Raw genomic sequence first — 19161 nt, forward strand, 5'->3', positions numbered from 1 at the left:
TTCTGATACCCTGTGTCTTTTTATTGAGACATTTTAGCCCATTTACATTCAAGGTAACTATTGGGAGATATGAATTTAGTGCTATTGTATTGCCTGTAAGGTGACTGTTACTGTGTATTGTCTTAGTTTCTTTCTGGTCTACTATTTTCAGGCTCTCTCTTTGCTTAGAAGACCCCTTTCAATATTTCCTGTAGAGCTGGTTTGGTGTTTACAAATTCTTTCAATATTTGTCTGTCCTGGAAGCTTCTTATCTCTCCTTCTATTTTCTTTTTTTTTTCTTTTATTTTTTAATTTATTTTTTATTTATTTTCAGCATAACAGTATTCATTATTTTTTCACCACACCCAGTGCTCCATGCAATCCGTGCCCTCTATCATACCCACCACCTGGTACCCCAACCTCCCACCCACCCTCCACTTCAAACCCCTCAAATTGTTTTTTAGAGTCCATAGTCTCTCATGGTTCACCACCCCTTCCAATTTCCCCCAACTCCCTTCTCCTCTCTATCTCCCCATGTCCTCCATAATATTTGTTATGCTCCACAAATAAGTGAAACCATACGATAATTGACTCTCTATGCTTGACTTATTTCACTCAGCATAATCTCTTCCAGTCCTATCCATGTTGCTACAAAAGTTGGGTATTCGTCCTTTCTGATGGAGGCATAATACTCCATAGTGTATATGGACTACATCTTCCTTATCCATTCGTCCGTTGAAGGGCATCTTGGTTCTTTCCACAGTTTGGTAACCGTGGCCATTGCTGCTATGAACATTGGGGTACAGATGGTCCTTCTTTTCACGACATCTGTATCTTTGGGGTAAATACCCAGGAGTGCAATTGCAGGGTCATAGGGAAGTTCTGTTTTTAATTTCTTGAGGAATCTCCACACTGTTCTCCAAAGAGGCTGCACCAACTTGCATTCCCACCAACAGTGTAAGAGGATTTCCCTTTCTCCACATCCCCTCCAACACATGTTGTTTCCTGTCTTGTTAATTTTGGCCATTCTAACTGGTGTAAGGTGATATCTCAATGTGGTTTTAATTTGAATCTCCCTGATGGATAAAATGGGAGAAGACATTTGCAAATGACAGTACAGACAAAAGGTTGATATCCAGGATCTATAATGAACACCTCAAACTCAACACACACAAAACAGACAAGCATATCAAAAAATGGGCAGAACATATGAACAGAGACTTCTCCAATGAAGACATACAAATGTCTATCAGACACATGAAAAAATGTTCATCATCACTAGCCATCATTGAGATTCAAATTAAAACCACATTGAGATGTCTCCTTCTATTTTCAATGATAGTCTAGCTGTATATAGTATTCATGGCTGCATGTTTTTCTCATTTAGTGCTCTGAATATATCATTCCAGTTCCTTCTGGCCTGCCAGGTCTCTGTGAATAAGTCTGTTGCCAATCTAATATTTTTTACCACTGTATGTTACAGACTTCTTGTTCCAGGCTGCTTTCAGGATTTTCTCTTTGTCACTCAGACTTGTAAGATTTACTATTAGAAGATGGGGTGTGGACGTATTCTTCTTTATTTTGTGGGGGGTTCTTTGCACTTCCTGGATTTTGATGTCTGTTCTCTTTTCCATATTAGGGAAATTCTCTACAATAATTTGTTTCAATATTCCCTCTGCTCCCCCCTACTTTCTTCTTCTTCTGGAATCTTAACTATTCTAAAGTTTTATCTTATGGTATCAGTTTCTTCTCAAATTCTCCCATTGTGGTCCAATAGTTGTTTGTCTCTCTTTTACTCAGTTTCTTTATACTCCATCATTTCATCTTCTTTATCACTAATTCTGTCTTCTGCCTCATTTATCCTAGCAATAAGTGCCTCCATTTTTTATTGCTCTTCATTAATAGCTTTTTTAAAATTTCAGCTTGGTTAGATTTTTGTTCTTTTATTTCTCCAGACAGGGTTTCTCTAATATTTTTCATGCCTTTTTTGAGCCCAGCTAGTGCATTGAGAATTGTCATCTTGAACTCTAGATCTGAGATATTACCAATGTCCATATTGATTAGGTCCCTAGCTTTCAGTACTGCCTCCTGTTCTTTCTATCTTTCTGTGTGTGTGTGTGTGTGTGTGTGTGTGTGTGTGTAGTTTTTCTGTCATTTTATCCAGATAAGAATATATGAATGAGAGACTAAAATACTAAAAGGGTGGCAAAGATTGCAGAAAAATTTGTGTTATCCACATCAGAAGAGACCCCAAATTGTGTGGGGAAGAAAGTGGGTAAAAGAAGTTAAAAAAATAGAAAAAAAAGAATATATATATATTAGACTGGTGAATAGAACAGAGCCACCCACTTAATTTGGGGAGTATTTTGGTCTTGTAGAAGAAACTACCTCCCTAAATTTAAAGAAAGATATATATATATATATATATATATATATATATATATATATATACACACATATACATATATACATATATACATACACAAAACTAAGGGTAAACAGATGAAGGGATGGAATATGACTGTAAAGATAAAAATTAAAAAAAAATTCTCAAAAAGGAGTTGAAAAACAATCTGAGGGGTTTGAAGTGGCGGGTGGGTGGGAGGTTGGGGTACCAGGTGGTGGGTATGATAGAGGGCACGGATTGCATGGAGCACTGGGTGTGGTGAAAAAATAAATACTGTTATGCTGAAAATAACTAAATTTAATTAAAAATAAAGGAGTTGATAAGATAAATTGGTTGGCAAAAAAAAGAAATAAAAAGTGGAGAGAATTTGCTCAGGCTGGAGACTAGAACAAAGCCCTTTGCTAGATTTAGGGTATACTTTGATCTATGAGAAGGAGTTGTACCCCAAAATATTTTAGAAGAAACCCTATGTGTATATAAAAAATAAAGTTAGGTACAATGAAGGATAAAATATGTCTATAATAATGAAGGTTCAAAAAGATTTTTTAAAGAAGGATATTGTTAAGATAAACTAGTTAAAAAATGTTAAGAGAGGAAAGAGTAGCAGTTATAAAAATTAGAATGAGAAAAAAATAAAATTAAAAAAATAATTAACTTTGCAAGACTAAAGAATCATGGGGAGAAAGCCATGAATTCCATGCTTTGCTTTCCCCTTCCCCCCTTCCTCTGGACTTCTGCTGTTCTCCTTATTCAGTGATCTTGGTCTTGGCTGGATGTTCTTGCTTATCTTCTGGGTGGAGGGGCCTTTTGTAGTGATTCTCAAGTGTCTTTGCCTGAGGAAGAATTGCTCTGCCTTTGCCAGGGGCTGGGCTAAGTAATCTGCTTGGGTTTGCTCTTGGGAGCTTTTGTTCCCTGAACACTTTCCATAGAGTTCTGGGGGACAGGAATAAAAAAGGCAGCCTCCCAACCACTGGCCTGGAGGAGCCCAGAGCTTGGGCCCCCACTCCTCAGTGTGCCCTAGGTGAAAAGCACTTAATCACTCCCATCTTCCTGGCTTCCCACCACACTCTGAGCTCACCCAGCCTGTGACAGAGCATCTCTGTCTCTGGCACACAGACCTGCCTGGAGTGTATGAACCCAGCAGATCCCTGCTGCTCTTCTGGGGGGATGTCCATCCCCGAATCTGCCACTTGTGGGGTCCCTACTCAGAGAGCAGTAGCCTGAATATGCCACGGATCACAGTTTAAGGTAACCCTGAGTTGAGAGCTCACTCCTCAGCTCCATCTCTGTAGCCAGCTTCCCCACTCTAATGCCTGTGAGCTCTGGGATACTCAGACACTCCTGATTCTTCTATGACTCCATGGCACCTGAGACCATGCTGTCCCTGCATGGGCTCTACCCGCACTCAGCCTCTGGAGTGAAGTCCCTCAGTGGAGCAGACTTTTAAAAGTTCTGATTTTGGGGGCACCTGGGTGGCTCAGTGTGTTAAAGCCTCTGCCTTTGCCTCAGGTCATGATCCTAGGGTCCTGAGATCGAGTCCCGCATCAGGCTTTCTGCTCATAGGGGAGCCTGCTTCCTCCTTTCTCTCTGCCTGCCTCTCTGCCTACTTGTGATCTGTCTGTCAAATAAATAAATAAAAATCTTAAAAAAACTGGTTCTGATTTTGTGCTCCGTTGTTTCACTGTTTGCCAGATGCTGGCCCCTCCCCACATTGTCTGTCTTCCCTTTGCTTTGGATTCACTTCTCTGCAGGTCATACCTTTCAGAAAGTGGTCGATTTTCTGTTTCTAGAATTGCTGCTCTTCTTCTCTTCTACTCCTGTTGGATTTGTAGTTGTTCAAAATGGTTTGATAAACTGTCTAGCTGGTCTCCTGATACCTGATGTCATCTCAGATGCCAACTCCTCTTCCATCTTGACTCCTCAAGTATTGAAAGATTTTATAAGCAGCAGAGGTGAAAATCTGAAGATTTAGAAATCAACACCATCACCATCATGGATCCTGCAGGTATAGTATTATTCCAGTGAAGAAGGAGGGCAGTGGCACAGGAATACAGGAACAGACAGTATGCTCTGAGAATCTCCTGGGTCATGCTGGGAGATACAATTCCCCTTTTTGGAGTGTATTTGGGAGAAGAAGCACTGCCTCTCAGGGAATTAAAGAACCAGCAGACACAATTAAGCTGCCCAAGTCATTAGCATACAAGCAGAGACACGTGTTGAGGTCAGCCAGCATGAAGGAAGGCTTTTTGCTGTGCTTTGCCATGGACTACAAACCCCTGTGTGAAGTTATGCAAGGATTTTACTGGGATAGATGTTTCTCCCTCCTCTCACTTTCAATATCAATGTGTCTTTAGGTCTAAAATGAATCTCATGTAGGCAACATATCGACTTGTTTTTATCCACCCTGTGACCCTATGTCGCTTCATTGGAGCATTTCATCCATTTGTATTTAATTATTGATAGATATATACTTATTGTCATTTTAGTGTTTGTTTTGCTCTGATCCTCCTTCTCTGTCTTTCAGGCTATGCTGATTTAAGTCTTTATCTGTTTATTTGAGAGGTAGAGAGTGAGAAAGAGTGAGAGCACACACAAGTTAGGGAGGGGCAAAGGAAAAGAATCCTCAATCAGGCTCCATTCTGAGTGTGGAGCCCAACACAGGGCTTAATCACACAACACATGAGATCATGACCTTAGCTAAAACCAAGAGTTGGATTCTTAACTGACTGAACCACCCATGTGTCCCTTGCTGGTTTTCTTAAAGGAGATATTTGGATTTATTTCTCTTTCTTCTTTGTATAGTGGTTTTGTTATATAGTTGAAGTTGGGTTGCTATATAACTTCTTCTGCATGTAGTAGTTTGTATTAAATTAATGGACTTCATTTTTTTTAACTTTAATTTTTTACTTTTTATAAACATATTATTTTATCCCCAGGGGTACAGGTCTGTGAATCACCAGGTTTACACACTTCACAGCACACACCAAGGCACATACCCTCCCCAATGTCCATAATCCCAACCCCTTCTCACAAACACCCTCCCCCCGGCAACCCTCAGTTTGTTTTGTGAGATTAAGAGTCACTTATGGTTTGTCTCCCTCCCATTCCCATCTTGTTTCATTTATTCTTCGCCTACCCACTTAAGCCCCCATGTTGCATCACCACTTCCTCATATCAGGGAGATCATATGATAGTTGTCTTTCTCTGCTTGACTTATTTCACTAAGCATGATACGCTCTAGTTCCATCCATGTTGTCGCAAATGGCAAAATTTCATTTCTTTTGATAGCTGCATAGTATTCCATTGTGTATATATACCACATCTTCTTGATCCATTCATCTGTTGATGGACATCTAGGTTCTTTCCATAGTTTGGCTATTGTGGACATTGCTGCTATAAACATTCGGGTGCACATGCCCCTTTGGATCACTACGTTTGTATCTTTAGGGTAAATACACAATAGTGCAATTGCTAGGTCATAGGGCAGTTCTATTTTCAACATTTTGAGGAACCTCCATGCTGTTTTCCAGAGTGGCTGCACCAGCTTGCATTCCCACCAACAGTGTAGGAGGGTTCCTCTTTCTCCGCATCCTCGCCAGCATCTGTCATTGCCTGACTTGTTGATTTTAGCCATTCTGACTGGTGTGAGGTGATATCTCATTGTGGTTTTGATTTGTATTTCCCTGATGCCAAGTGATATGGAGCACTTTTTCATGTGTCTGTTGGCCATCTGGATGTCTTCTTTGCAGAAATGTCTGTTCATGTCCTCTGCCCATTTCTTGATTGGATTATTTGTTCTTTGGGTGTTGAGTTTGCTAAGTTCTTTATAGATTCTGGACACTAGTACTTTATCTGATATGTCGTTTGCAAATATCTTCTCCCATTTTGTCAGTTGTCTTTGATTTTGTTGACTGTTTCCTTTGCTGTGCAAAAGCTTTTGATCTTGATGAAATCCCAATAGTTCATTTTTGCCCTTGCTTCCCTTGCCTTTGGCGTTGTTCCTAGGAAGATGTTGCTGTGGCTGAGGTCGAAGAGGTTGCTGCCTGTGTTCTCCTCAAGGATTTTGATGGATTCCTTTTGTACATTGAGGTCCTTCATCCATTTTGAGTCGATTTTCGTGTGTGGTGTAAGGAAATGGTCCAATTTCATTTTTCTGCATGTGGCTGTCCAATTTTCCCAGCACCATTTATTGAAGAGGCTGTCTTTTGTCCATTGGACATTCTTTCCTGCTTTGTCGAAGATGAGTTGACTGTAGAGTTGAGGGTCTATTTCTGGGCTCTCTATTCTGTTCCATTGATCTATGTGTCTGTTTTTGTGCCAGTACCATGCTGTCTTGATGATGACAGCTTTGTAATAGAGCTTGAAGTCAGGAATTGTGATGCCACCAACGTTGGCTTTCTTTTTCAATATCCCTTTGGCTATTCTAGGTCTTTTCTGGTTCCATATAAATTTTAGAATTATTTGTTCCATTTCTTTGAAAAAGATGGATGGTACTTTGATAGGAATTGCATTAAATGTGTAGATTGCTTTAGGTAGCATAGACATTTTCACAATATTTATTCTTCCAGTCCAGGAGCACGGAACATTTTTCCATTTCTCTGTGTCTTACTGAATTTCTTTCATGAGTACTTTATAGTTTTCTGAGTATAGATTCTGTGCCTCTTTGGTTAGGTTTATTCCTAGGTATTGTTTTGGGTGCAATTGTAAATGGGATTGACTCCTTAATTACTCTTTCTTCTGTCTTGCTGTTGGTGTAGAGAAATGCAACTGATTTCTGTGCATTGATTTTATATCCTGACACTTTACTGAATTCCTGTACAAGTTCTAGCAGTTTTGGAGTGGAGTCTTTTGGGTTTTCCACATATAGTATCATATCATCTACGAAGAGTGATAATTTGACTTCTTCTTTGCCAATTTGGATGCCTTTAATTTCCTTTTGTTGTCTGATTGCTGAGGCTAGGACCTCTAGAACTATGTTGAATAGCAGTGGTGATAATGGACATCCCTGCCGTGTTCCTGACCTTAGTGGAAAAGCTTTCAGTTTTTCTCCATTGAGAATGATATTTGCGGCGGGTTTTTCATAGATGGCTTTGATGATATTGAGGTATGTGCCCTCTATCCCTACACTTTGAAGAGTTTTGATCAGGAAGGGATGCTGTACTTTGTCAAATGCTTTTTCAGCATCTATTGAGAGTATCGTATGGCTCTTGTTCTTTCTTTAATTGATGTGTTGTATCACATTGACTGATTTGCGGATGTTGAACCAACCTCGCAGCCCTGGAATAAATCCCACTTGGTCGTGGTGAATAATCCTTTTAATGTACTGTTGAATCCTATTGGCTAGTATTTTGTTGAGTATTTTCGCATCTGTGTTCATCAAGGATATTGGTCTATAGCTGTCTTTTTTGATGGGATCCTTGTCTGGTTTTGGGATCAAGGTGATGCTGGCCTCATCAAATGAGTTTGGAAGTTTTCCTTCCATTTCTATTTTTTGGAACAGTTTCAGGAGAATAGGAATTAGTTCTTCTTTAAATGTTTGGTAGAATTCCCCCGAGAAGCCGTCTGGCCCTGGGCTTTTGTTTGTTTGGAGATTTTTAATGACTGTTTCAATCTCCTTACTGGTTATGGGTCTGTTCAGGCTTTCTATTTCTTCCTGGTTCAGTTGTGGTAGTTTATATGTTTCTAGGAATGCATCCATTTCTTCCAGATTGTCAAATTTGTTGGCGTAGAGTTGCTCATACTATGTTCTTATAATAGTTTGTATTTCTTTGGTGTTAGTTGTGATCTCTCCTCTTTCATTCATGATTTTATTTATTTGGGTCCTTTCTCTTTTCTTTTTAATAAGTCGGGACAGGGGTTTATCAATTTTATTAATTCTTTCAAAGAACCAGCTCCTAGTTTCGTTCATTTGTTCTATTGTTTTTTTGGTTTCTATTTCAATGATTTCTGCAATGATCTTTATGATTTCTCTTCTCCTGCTGGGCTTAGGGTTTCTTTCTTGTTCTTTCTCCAGCTCCTTTAGGTGTAGGGTTAGGTTGTGTACCTGAGACGTTTCTTGTTTATTGAGAAAGGCTTGTACTGCTATATATTTTCCTCTCAGGACTACCTTTGTTGTGTCCCACAGATTTTGAACCGTTGTATTTTCATTATCAATTGTTTCCATGATTTTTTTCAATTCTTCTTTAATTTCCCGGTTGACCCATTCATTCTTTAGAAGGATGCTGTTTAGTCTCCATGTATTTGGGTTCTTTCCAAACTTCCTTTTGTGGTTGAGTTCTAGCTTTAGAGTATTGTGGTCTGAAAATATGCAGGGAATGATTCCAATCTTTTGATACCGTTTGAGTCCTGATTTAGGAGCGAGGATGTGATCTGTTCTGGAGAATGTTCCATGTGCACTAGAGAAGAATGTGTATTCTGTTGCTTTGGGATGAAATGTTCTGAATATATCTGTGATGTCCATCTGGTTCAGTGTGTCTTTTAAGGCCTTTATTTCCTTGCTGATCTTTTGCTTGGATGATCTGTCCATTTCAGTGAGGGGAGTGTTAAAGTTCCCTACTATTATTGTATTATTGTTGATGTGTTTCTTTGATTTTGTTATTAATTGGTTTATATAGTTGGCTGCTCCCACGTTGGGGGCATAGATATTTAAAATTGTTAAATCTTCTTGTTGGACAGACCCTTTGAGTATGATATAGTGTCCTTCCTCATCTCTTATTATAGTCTTTGGCTTAAAATGTAATTGATCTGATATAAGGATTGCCACTCCTGCTTTCTTCTGATGTCCATTAGCATGGTAAATTCTTTTCCTCCCCCTCACTTTAAATCTGGAGGTGTCTTCGGGCTTAACATGAGTTTCTTGCAGGGAACATATATATGGGTTTTGTTTTTTTATCCATTCTGATACCCTGTGTCTTTTGACAGGGGCATTTAGCCCATTAACATTCAGGGTAACTATTGAGAGATATGAATTTAGTGCCATTGTATTGCCTGAAAGGTGACTGTTATTGTATATGGTCTCTGTTCCTTTCTGATCTACCACTTGTAGGCTCTCTCTTTGCTTAGAGGACCCATTTCAATATTTTCTGTAGAGCTGGTTTGGTGTTTGCAAATTCTTTTAGTTTTTGTTTGTCCTGGAAGCTTTTAATCTCTCCTTCTATTTTCAATGATAGCCTAGCTGGATATAGTATTCTTGGCTGCATGTTTTTCTTGTTTAGTGCTCTGAAAATATCATGCCAGCTCTTTCTGGCCTGCCAGGTCTCTGTGGATAAGTCAGCCGCCAATCTAATATTTTTACCATTGTATGTTACTGACTTCTTTTCCTGGGCTGCTTTCAGTATTTTCTCTTTGTCACTGAGACTTGTAAATTTTACTATTAGGTGACGGGGTGTGGGCCTATTCTTATTGATTTTGAGGGGCGTTCTCTGAACCTCCTGAATTTTGATGCTCGTTCCCTTTGCCATATTGGGGAAATTCTCCCCAATAATTCTCTCCAGTATACCTTCTGCTCCCCTCTCTTTTTCTTCTTCTTCTGGAATCCCAATTATTCTAATGTTGTTTCATCTTATCGTGTCACTTATCTCTCGAATTCTCCCTTCGTGGTCCAGTAGCTGTTTGTCCCTCTTTTGCTCAGCTTCTTTATTCTCTGTCATTTGGTCTTCTATATCACTAATTCTTTCTTCTGTCTCATTTATCCTAGCAGTGAGAGCCTCCATTTTTGATTGCACCTCATTAATAGCTTTTTTGATTTCAACTTGGTTAGATTTTAGTTCTTTTATTTCTCCAGAAAGGGCTTTTATATCTCTCGAGAGGGTTTCTCTAATATCTTCCATGCCTTTTTCGAGCCCGGCTAGAACCTTGAGAATTGTCATTCTGAACTCTAGATCTGACATATTACCAATGTTTGTATTGAGTAGGTCCCTAGCCCTCAGTACTGCCTCTTGTTCTTTTTTTTGTGTTGAATTTTCCTGTCTTTTCATTTTGTCCAGATAAGAGTATATGAAGGAAGAAGTAAAATACTAAAAGGGTGGCAACAACCCCAGGAAAATATGCTTTAATCAAATTAGAAGAGATCCCAAATCGTGAGGGGGGAGAAAGAGGATAAAAAGAGGTTCAAAAAGGAAGAAAGAAAAAAAAAAAGAAAAGAATTAAAAAAAAGAAAACAAATATTGAAAAATATAAAAAGGAAGAAATATATATATTAGATAAACTATTTAAAAAACGTTAAAAAAGGCAAAATATTTATACAATCTGAAGAGAAACCAGAGTATCATGTTTAGCGAAATAAGTCAAGCAGAGAAAGACAACTATCATATGATCTCCCTGATATGTGGAATTGGTGATACAACATGGGGGCTTAAGTGGGTAGGAGAAGAATAAATGAAACAAGAAGGGATTGGGAGGGAGACAAACCATAAGTGACTCTTAATCTCACAAAACAAACTGAGGGTTGCTGGGGGGTGGGGGTTTGGGAGAAGGGGGTGGGATTATGGACATTGGGGAGGGTATGTGCTTTGGTGAGTGCTGTGAAGTGTGTAAACCTGGTGATTCACAGACCTGTACCCCTGGAGATAAAAATATATGTTGATAAAAAATAAAAAATTAAGAAAAAATCGTTAAAAAGGAAAAAGGTAAAAGTTAAAAAAAAATGTACCAGAAGACGAGAAAAAAAACAATAAAATGAAAAAGAAAAATATTAAATTAACTGCAAGACTAAAAAAAAATCACAGGGAAAAAGCCATGAGTTCCGTGCTTTGCTTTCTCCTCCTCTGGAATTCTGCTGCTCTCCTTGGTATTGAAACCACATTCCTTGGTAGGTGAACTTGGTCTCGGCTGGATTTCTTGTTGATCTTCTGGGGGAGGGGCCTGTTGTAGTGATTCTCAAGTGTCTTTGCCCCAGGCGGAATTGCACTGTCCTTTCAGGGGCCGGGGTGAGTAAGCTGCTCGGGTTTGCTTTCAGGTGCTTTTGTTCCCTGAGCGCTTTCTGTAGAGTTCTGGAGGCCAGGAATACAAATGGCGGCCTCCTGTTCTCCGGCTCGGAGGAGCCGAGAGCCCCGGGCCCCACTCCTCAGTGCGCCCTCAGAGAACAGCGCCCAGTTACTCCTGTCTGCCTGACCTCCGGCCGCGCTCTGAGCTCACCGAGCCTGCGACCGGTTCAAGGTAACACTGAGCTGTGAGCTTACTGTCGGCTCTGTCTCTGTAGCCGGCTTTCCCGTTCCAATACCCGCAAGCTCTGCGACACTCAGATACCGCCGATCCTTCTGTGACCCTGCGGGACCTGAGGCCACGCTGACCCCGCGTGGGCTTCGTCCCGGATTAGCCTCTGGAGCTATATCCCTCAGCGGAACAGACTTTTAAAAGTCCTGATTTTGTGCGCCGTTGCTCCGCCACTTGCTGGGAGCCGGCCCCTCCCCCCGGGTTCTATCTTCCCGTCGCTTTGGATTCACTTCTCCGCCGGTCCTACCTTTCAGAAAGTGGTTGTTTTTCTGTTTCCAGAATTGCTGTTCTTCTTCTCTTCGATCTGCCGATGGATTTTCAGGTGTTTGCAATCTTTAGATAAGCTATCTAGCTTATCTCCGGCTATCTGAAGTAGTCTCAGCCTGCTACTTCTCCGTCATCCTGACTCCTCCCCTAAATTAATGGACTTCTAAGTGTGTATCTGTTCTTACTCTTCCCCACGTTTTAGATATTTGGTGATATTTTTTAACCATCCTTTTATCTTTTAAATTCCTTGAATGATTTTAAGAAGGGGAGATGGCTAGAAAGCATGAGAGAGAAAATTGTAAGCAGGCTCCCCACTCAGTGTGGAACCCAATATGGGGCTCAATCTCATAATCTTCAGATCATGATCTGAGCTAAAATCAAGAGTTGGATACTTAACTGACTGAGCCACCCAGACATCCCAACTTGACTGTTTTTACTTTTTTTAATGTAAATATTCATTTTTACTGCTTATGTGTTTTCTACCTTTATACTGTCACTTTTGGTTTCTCCTTTGCTTTCACAGAGTCCCCTTTAATATTTCTTGCAGGGCTGGTTCATTGGTTAAAAAGCACCTTTAGCTTTTGTTTGTCTGGGAAGCGCTTTACCGTTCTTTCTATTCTGATTGATAGTCTTGCTGGATAAAGTATTATTGGTTGTAGATTTCTTATATTCAGCACTTTATGTTGTGTCATTCCCCTCTGGATCACAAAGGTTCTGCTAAAAAATCCCCTGCTAGCTAAATGGTCCTCTCTTGTATATTACTGTCTTCTTTTGTCTTGTTGCTTTAAAAAAATTTTTTATCACTGTATTTTGCTAATTATAATATGTTTTGGTGTGTGCCAATTTTGTTGATTTTGGTGGAGGTTCTTTGTTCTTCCTGGAGTTAGATATATAGATATATAGATAGATAGATATAGATATAGATATAGATATAAATAGATATATGTTTCCTTCCCCAGATTAGGGAATTTTTCAGCTATTATCTCTTCAAATAAATTCTCTGCCTCTTTTTTTGTCATTTCTTCTGGGACTCCTTTAATATGATTTTTATTATATTTGATGGAATCACAGCATTCCCTAAATCTATTCTCTTTTTGTATAATTTTCTTTTCTCTTTTGTCCACCTTAATTACTTACTATTACTCTGTCTTCTATGTCACTATTTTATTCCTTTATTTCTTTCAGCCTACTGTTCAGTCCATCAGGCATTTTCTTGTTTATTTTTTGAGCACTTTATTTCTGCTATGCTGTTCCTTATCTCTGTGTTAAAATTCTCACTAATGTCTTCCATTCTTTCCTTAAGTCCAGAAAGTATCCTTATGATTATTGCTTTAAATTCACTATCAGACACATTATTAATATCTGTTTCACTTAAATCTCTGGCCATAATGTCCTGTTCTTTCTTTTGGGATACATTTACTTCTCTGTGTCCTCATTTTGTCTGCCTCTCTGTGTCTCTTTCTGTATGTTAAGGAAGTCAGCTATGTCGTCTTCTCTTGAAAGTAGTGATGTTATGTTATGAAGAGGTCCTGGACTTCCCTGCAGTGCAGTGTCCCTTGTTTACTGGAATATAGTCTTTTAGGAGATTATCGTAATACCTTATACCTTACTGTTTTGTGTAAGTCAGTTTTTCTTTCAGTGTATTCATCTGCCCTATCTCCCTGTAGTGGGCTGTGCTTGCTTTTTGTGCTGTTAGTGGGAACAAGTCAGGCCAGCACTGAGGGAGTGTGTTCACCAAGGAATTCGGCAGCAACATAGCAGTGTTAGCAAAATTTGTACTTGGCCATCAGTCCCATACCAGATCTCCTGATGCATTGAGGCAGCTGGGGCCTGTGTATGAGGGAAACCAGAATCACAAGGCTGGGTATAGCATTGGCAATGGCTGGCCAAGGCCAGGCCCACAGTGGTGACTGTGGGCACATAGCCAGCACAGTGCAGCAGATGGGTGCTTCACAGTGGTTGGGTGAAGTGCATGGGAGCAGCAGTGCCCCCCGTGGCCAGGTATGGCATGCAGCAGAATATTTCTATTTTAAATGTCTAAGATTTTTTAGCTTCATGTTCTTAGAATTCTGTTTTTTTTTTCTTTTGTATGACGAAATGAGTAAAGTAAAAGTAGAACTTTAACAAATACTTTAAAGGCTGATTAATTTCTGTTCAAATTTTAGAAGAAGAGTTTACTTATTTATTTTCTTAAGAAATCTCTACATCTAAAGTGGGTCTTGAACTCACACACTTGAGATTAGGAGTTGCATATTCTACAGACAAAGCCAGCTGGACAACCCCTAAGCTCAAATTTAAGACATTAAAACAGTTGTAACATTTTCAGATAGATTAACTTCATATGTGAAATGACTATATCCAATAAAGAGGTTTAAAAAATGCAGATGACAAAACTATTGCAGTTGAAGACAATCATAACACTAATTAAATTGAGTTTGTTTCCCCTTCATTTAGGATATTCTCTGAAAATTAATTGATTTATGGCTGGTAAGCTGTAGATTTGAATCTCCTTAGAAATATTCTATTTCATCATTTCTATTCCAAAGAAACATGGATGTTATCTATGATACATTAAATTATAATACGTCAGCAGGTTGCTGGAAATTTAGTAATTACTCTTTTATCTGAAACTTACAAATAGTGTGAGATAGCAATGCATTCCTTCTTTAAGGGGAAAAAAAAACCACAGACATTCTGACTTCATATGTATGAACTATTCAGAAATCTCTGAAGTTTAATATAGTAGACCATTGATAATATTTCCATGTGTCCCAGAAAACAGTCTGAATTATAAAATCAGAGCCATGTTTTACAGAAGAAAGTTAAAAAAATTTTTTAACTACCCACAAATTATGTTTTACCTTATGCTACTTGTAATGAAGTAGATATGAACAGAGGGCCATATATAGATTGTTGTATTTAGAATAGCCACAAGAGGATAATATGGTCTCTAAGACCTCTCAGTTAATACTATATAATGATATGCAAAATTTCAAGAAGTACAAAGTCACATTATGCTCCCTACTAGGTCTATACTCCTCTGTGTCTCCATAAAATCCTTTGAGAAGTCAAAGACTTACCTGTTAGAGTATCCACAGAAACCCAGCAGCAACCAATAATGCTGTTTATGATTTAGATTTCTGTTTCTGTTTTTATCAAATTAGCTAACTTTAAAGAGAAGGATCTATTGAAAATGGTACACCTAATTTGTTAGGGTTATGATTAGGAAAAGCTCTGGGACATTGGGTTTGGCTCTCATACCAAAGGCTAAAGTCAGGAGATTGCAACTGTAAAATTTAAAAATTCAAAAAGGTTTCAAATGGAATGAGACAAGATGTTTAATTAAACTTGTCTTCTGAAAAAGAAATAATTGGATTCGATTTGCTTGTTTTTCATTAACTTAAAAAGGATATTTAATATTCTTGGCAAAAGATGCAAAAGTATGGATATTAATTTTATTCTCTAATCAGCAGATTTTTATCAACCTGGGAACTGCATTTTAAAGGATTAAAATGCCATTTTTCCCACTATATTCTTTTATTTAGGTAAATACCTAGTAGTGAAATTGCTGGGTCATAGGGTAACATCTCGAGGAACTTCTATACTGTTCTCCAAAGTAGCTGTACCAGCTTGCATTCCTACCAACAGTGTAAAAGGGACACATGCACCCCAGTGTTCATAGCAGCAATGTCCACAATAGCCAAACGATGGAAGGATCCAAGGTGTTCTACAGATGAATGAACAAGAACAAAAAAATAAATAAATAAAATAAAATAAAAAGATGAATGAATAAAGAATATGTGGTACATATATACAATGGAATATTACTCAGCCATCAGTAAAGATGAATGAATACCCACCATTTTCATTGACATGGATGGAACTAGAGGAGATCATGCTAAGTGAAATAAGTCAAGCAGAGAAACACAGTTATCATATGGTTTCACTCATATGTGGAATATAAAGAATACTACTGAAGACCATAGGGGAAGGGAAGGAAAACTGAATAGGAGGAAATCTGAGTGAGAGACAAACTATGAAAGACTCTGGACTCCAGGAAACAAACTTAGGGTTTCAGAATGGAGGGGGTGGAGAGATGGGGTAATTGAGTGATGAGTATTAAGTGAGGTACATGTTGTGATGAACGTTGGGTGTTATCCACAACTAATGAAATGTTGAACACTACATCAAAAACTAACGATGTACTATATAGGTTGGCTAATTGAACATAATAAAAATGAATAAATTAAATAAAGTAAACTTAAAATAAAAAATAAAGGAGCATCTATAATTACTTCTAGCAAATTTTGGGGGAATCTTATCCAGAGATGTTGTATTTCTATGTATTTGTGAATGTACAAGGAATTTTCAGAACTATTTACTATTTGGGGCAATTCATTAGCAGAGAAGAAAGTAAATTCAGGATGCAATGCATTTCAAAATATGAAATGGGAACTGTGTAAAATAATTTGCTTGCTTAGGGACAGCATTCATTTCCTCTAACAGCTTACATTCCTATTTGTGATATTATGAACTAAAATTCCACAGTTTATTAACACCTACTAAATATCATTAAATCCATAATTATGCACTGTTTCAGAGTTATAGAGTTTCTTCTGGAACAATGAAAGTACCTTAGCATCTCTCAGTCAGAAGAGATTATTGTGTTATGGCAAATTATGATCTGCTCTTTTTTGTTTGTTTTTATCAAAGCACACACATATGCTATGTTGAAAATACAATTAGTATGCCATATTAAGGTAATAGAAATTCATTTAAAGTGAAATAATACGCTTCTTGCACTTTTAATAAGTTTCTTTGTTATATAACATGATAAAGGTCATATATGAAAAAGCCACGGGTATTATCATTCTCAATGGTGAGAAAAGTGGTTAATTAAAATTGCCTATGGTTATTATCTCTACTAAAAATGAAAAAAATCTAAAATATAATTCATATGAATTACAAAAATAATTTTAAGTACTCAAATTAAATAAGTACCATAAAATAAAGTGGCTAGTTACATACATCTATACATATCTTTACATATATAAAAATTAAAAATCCTAAAAAAAAAAATTAAAAATCCTATCTGTGCCTAAAGAAAATGACTATTTTAAATTTCATGATAACTTTCAAAGTAGATATCACACATTTCATATATTATAAATGCTGCATATATACTATCCACTTAATTTGGTATTTTTGCCTTTTAAAAGTTTGTTACTACTCATATTAACATTAAATGGCCAGTGTCATTATAGCCGCAATTGTTCAACTAACAAACACAATAAGGTCATTTATCCTGCAGGACTAGACAGATATCACTTACAGGATTCAGGATCAGAGTTGCCATCCCCTTCAGTGCGGTTATTGGGTGCAGTATGATCAAAGTACTGCTCCTGAGGATAGCCAAAGTGCAGGGCATGGGATGTGCCAAGAATCCCCACATCATAGTCTCCCAGTCCACCATCACTGCTGCTTTCCTGGGAGGATTCTGGAAAGTGAAATGTGACATGCCGCTGGGACTGAAAGGAAGAAAGGAAACTTTAGGGCTCCAGTTATAATCTGAATAATTGCCCAATACATCCAATTTAGAAAATGCATCATTTCTGATATTCAGAGTAGTAACATTAACATGATCTTGAATAGTAAAAACTGTCAGGCTTTTGCAAAGAGTCAGCTTGTGTTCAAATGTGCTTCACTGAGCAGTAGAATTGCTTTTGCTACTTTTTAAAACATGGTACATCCAGATGCATGAAAATCAATTTGTTCTAAAGTGAGAAGCTGTCAAACTTTTTAGATATTTGAGCACATTGGAAATTCTTCTCAGTATTCAAACATGGATTTATTTAACTATAGTTTGACAATAATTCATTTCTGAAAATAAATATGGATAGGTATAACAAAACTATATTGCTATATCTATAAGATTCTGGTGGGCTGAAGCAGTAAATAATAGCACAAATATATTCAATCTTGTAGGTTTAGAAAATTAAAAGAACAAATCATCTTTTTCAGGAATTTTAGAGACAAAATTCTGTGTTGGAACTAAGTAATTAATTTCTTTGAAGATTTTATTTTATTTTATTTTATTTTATTTTAGAGAAAGGGAGACAGAGCTGGAGGGACAGAGGGAGAGAGAATCTCAAGCAGACTCTGTACTGAGCAAGGAGCCCAACATGGGGTTCAATCTCATGACCCTGGGATCATTACCTGAGCCAAAACAAAAAGTTGGTTGTCTAACTGATTGTGCCACCCAGGCACCCTTGTATTAGAATTAATTTAAACAGATTCTACTCTGTACAAAATAGAAATAGTTACATGGTATGAATAACAGTTGATGGGATTTATAAAAGCAAATTATAAGAATTTTATTGTAATTACAGGAGAATATAAATATATATAAATGCCAAAATATGAAGATGACACATTTGTTTTCAAAATATTCATGACATCTAGTGAGGATGCTAACTCCACTCAACCAGATGTAGTGATATTTTTGTTTTCAACATTCCCATATGTAGTAGCTGATCTCCAAAGATAGCCCTCTTATTAGACCTCATCTCTTAGTATTAAGACTCTGATATAATTCTCTACTGCACTGAATGTGGGTGGGCCCTAGGGAACCAAACCTTGAAGTTTCTGCCTTCTTCCACTGGAATACTCACACTCACACTGGAGAAAATCAGCTGCATTGAAAGAAGTATGACTACTGGGAGACTTCCATATTGTGAGGAAGCTCAAGCTGGTCATGTGGAAAGACTGCATAGAAAGAAAGTACAATACCCAGGAAGGCCTAGGTGTTCCAATCACTCTAGTTCAGGTGCCAGATATGTATGTGAAGAATTTATTCTGAACATTACAGCTTATAGCCTTATATGAGCCATCCTAGCCATCTTCAGATATTTGAACAACCCCAGCAGAACCAGTCATTGTGGAGCAGAGATAATTTTTCCGTGAATGATCCAAATTCCTGACCTAAAAAAAAATGTAAAGTATAGTTGGTTTTTGTGTTATGCTCCAAAGATTAGGGATAATTTACTATATAACAATAGATCAACCCAAATGACTAACAATGAGCAGTATGAAAGATACAATTTAGAGATAATTGCTTAAGAAATTTGTATACAGGGACGCCTGGGTGGCTCAGTTGATTGGACGACTGCCTTCGGCTCAGGTCATGATCCCGGAGTCCTGGGATGGAGTCCCACATCAGGCTCCCAACTCCACGGGGAATCTGCTTCTCCCTCTCAACTTCTCCTCGATCATGCTCTCTCTCACTGTCTCTCTCT

The 19161-nt window shown here is 38.0% G+C and overlaps 1 protein-coding gene across 3 annotated transcripts in view; it reads right to left on the minus strand.

Moving 5' to 3' along the window:
* PCDH11X (protocadherin 11 X-linked) overlaps positions 1–19161 on the minus strand; it is a 421474-nt gene that overhangs the window by 49125 nt on the left and 353188 nt on the right. The window contains exons 6-7 of one of the 3 annotated variants that reach the window (XM_082715958.1): positions 17199–17394; positions 15395–15593 (exon numbers count right to left, since the gene is read on the minus strand). The exons of 1 other annotated variant lie outside the window; for it this stretch is intronic. In XM_082715958.1, the coding sequence (XP_082572084.1) occupies positions 15592–15593; positions 17199–17394 (198 nt within the window). In that variant the 3' untranslated portion in view covers positions 15395–15591. Of the gene's footprint in view, positions 1–15394; positions 15594–17198; positions 17395–19161 lie in introns of those variants that run through there. One more of the 3 variants, XM_082715957.1, reaches the window with a different exon arrangement.

The sequence above is a fragment of the Mustela nivalis genome, assembly GCF_964662115.1.
Source record: "Mustela nivalis genome assembly, chromosome: X".
Classification (NCBI taxonomy): domain Eukaryota; kingdom Metazoa; phylum Chordata; class Mammalia; order Carnivora; family Mustelidae; genus Mustela; species Mustela nivalis.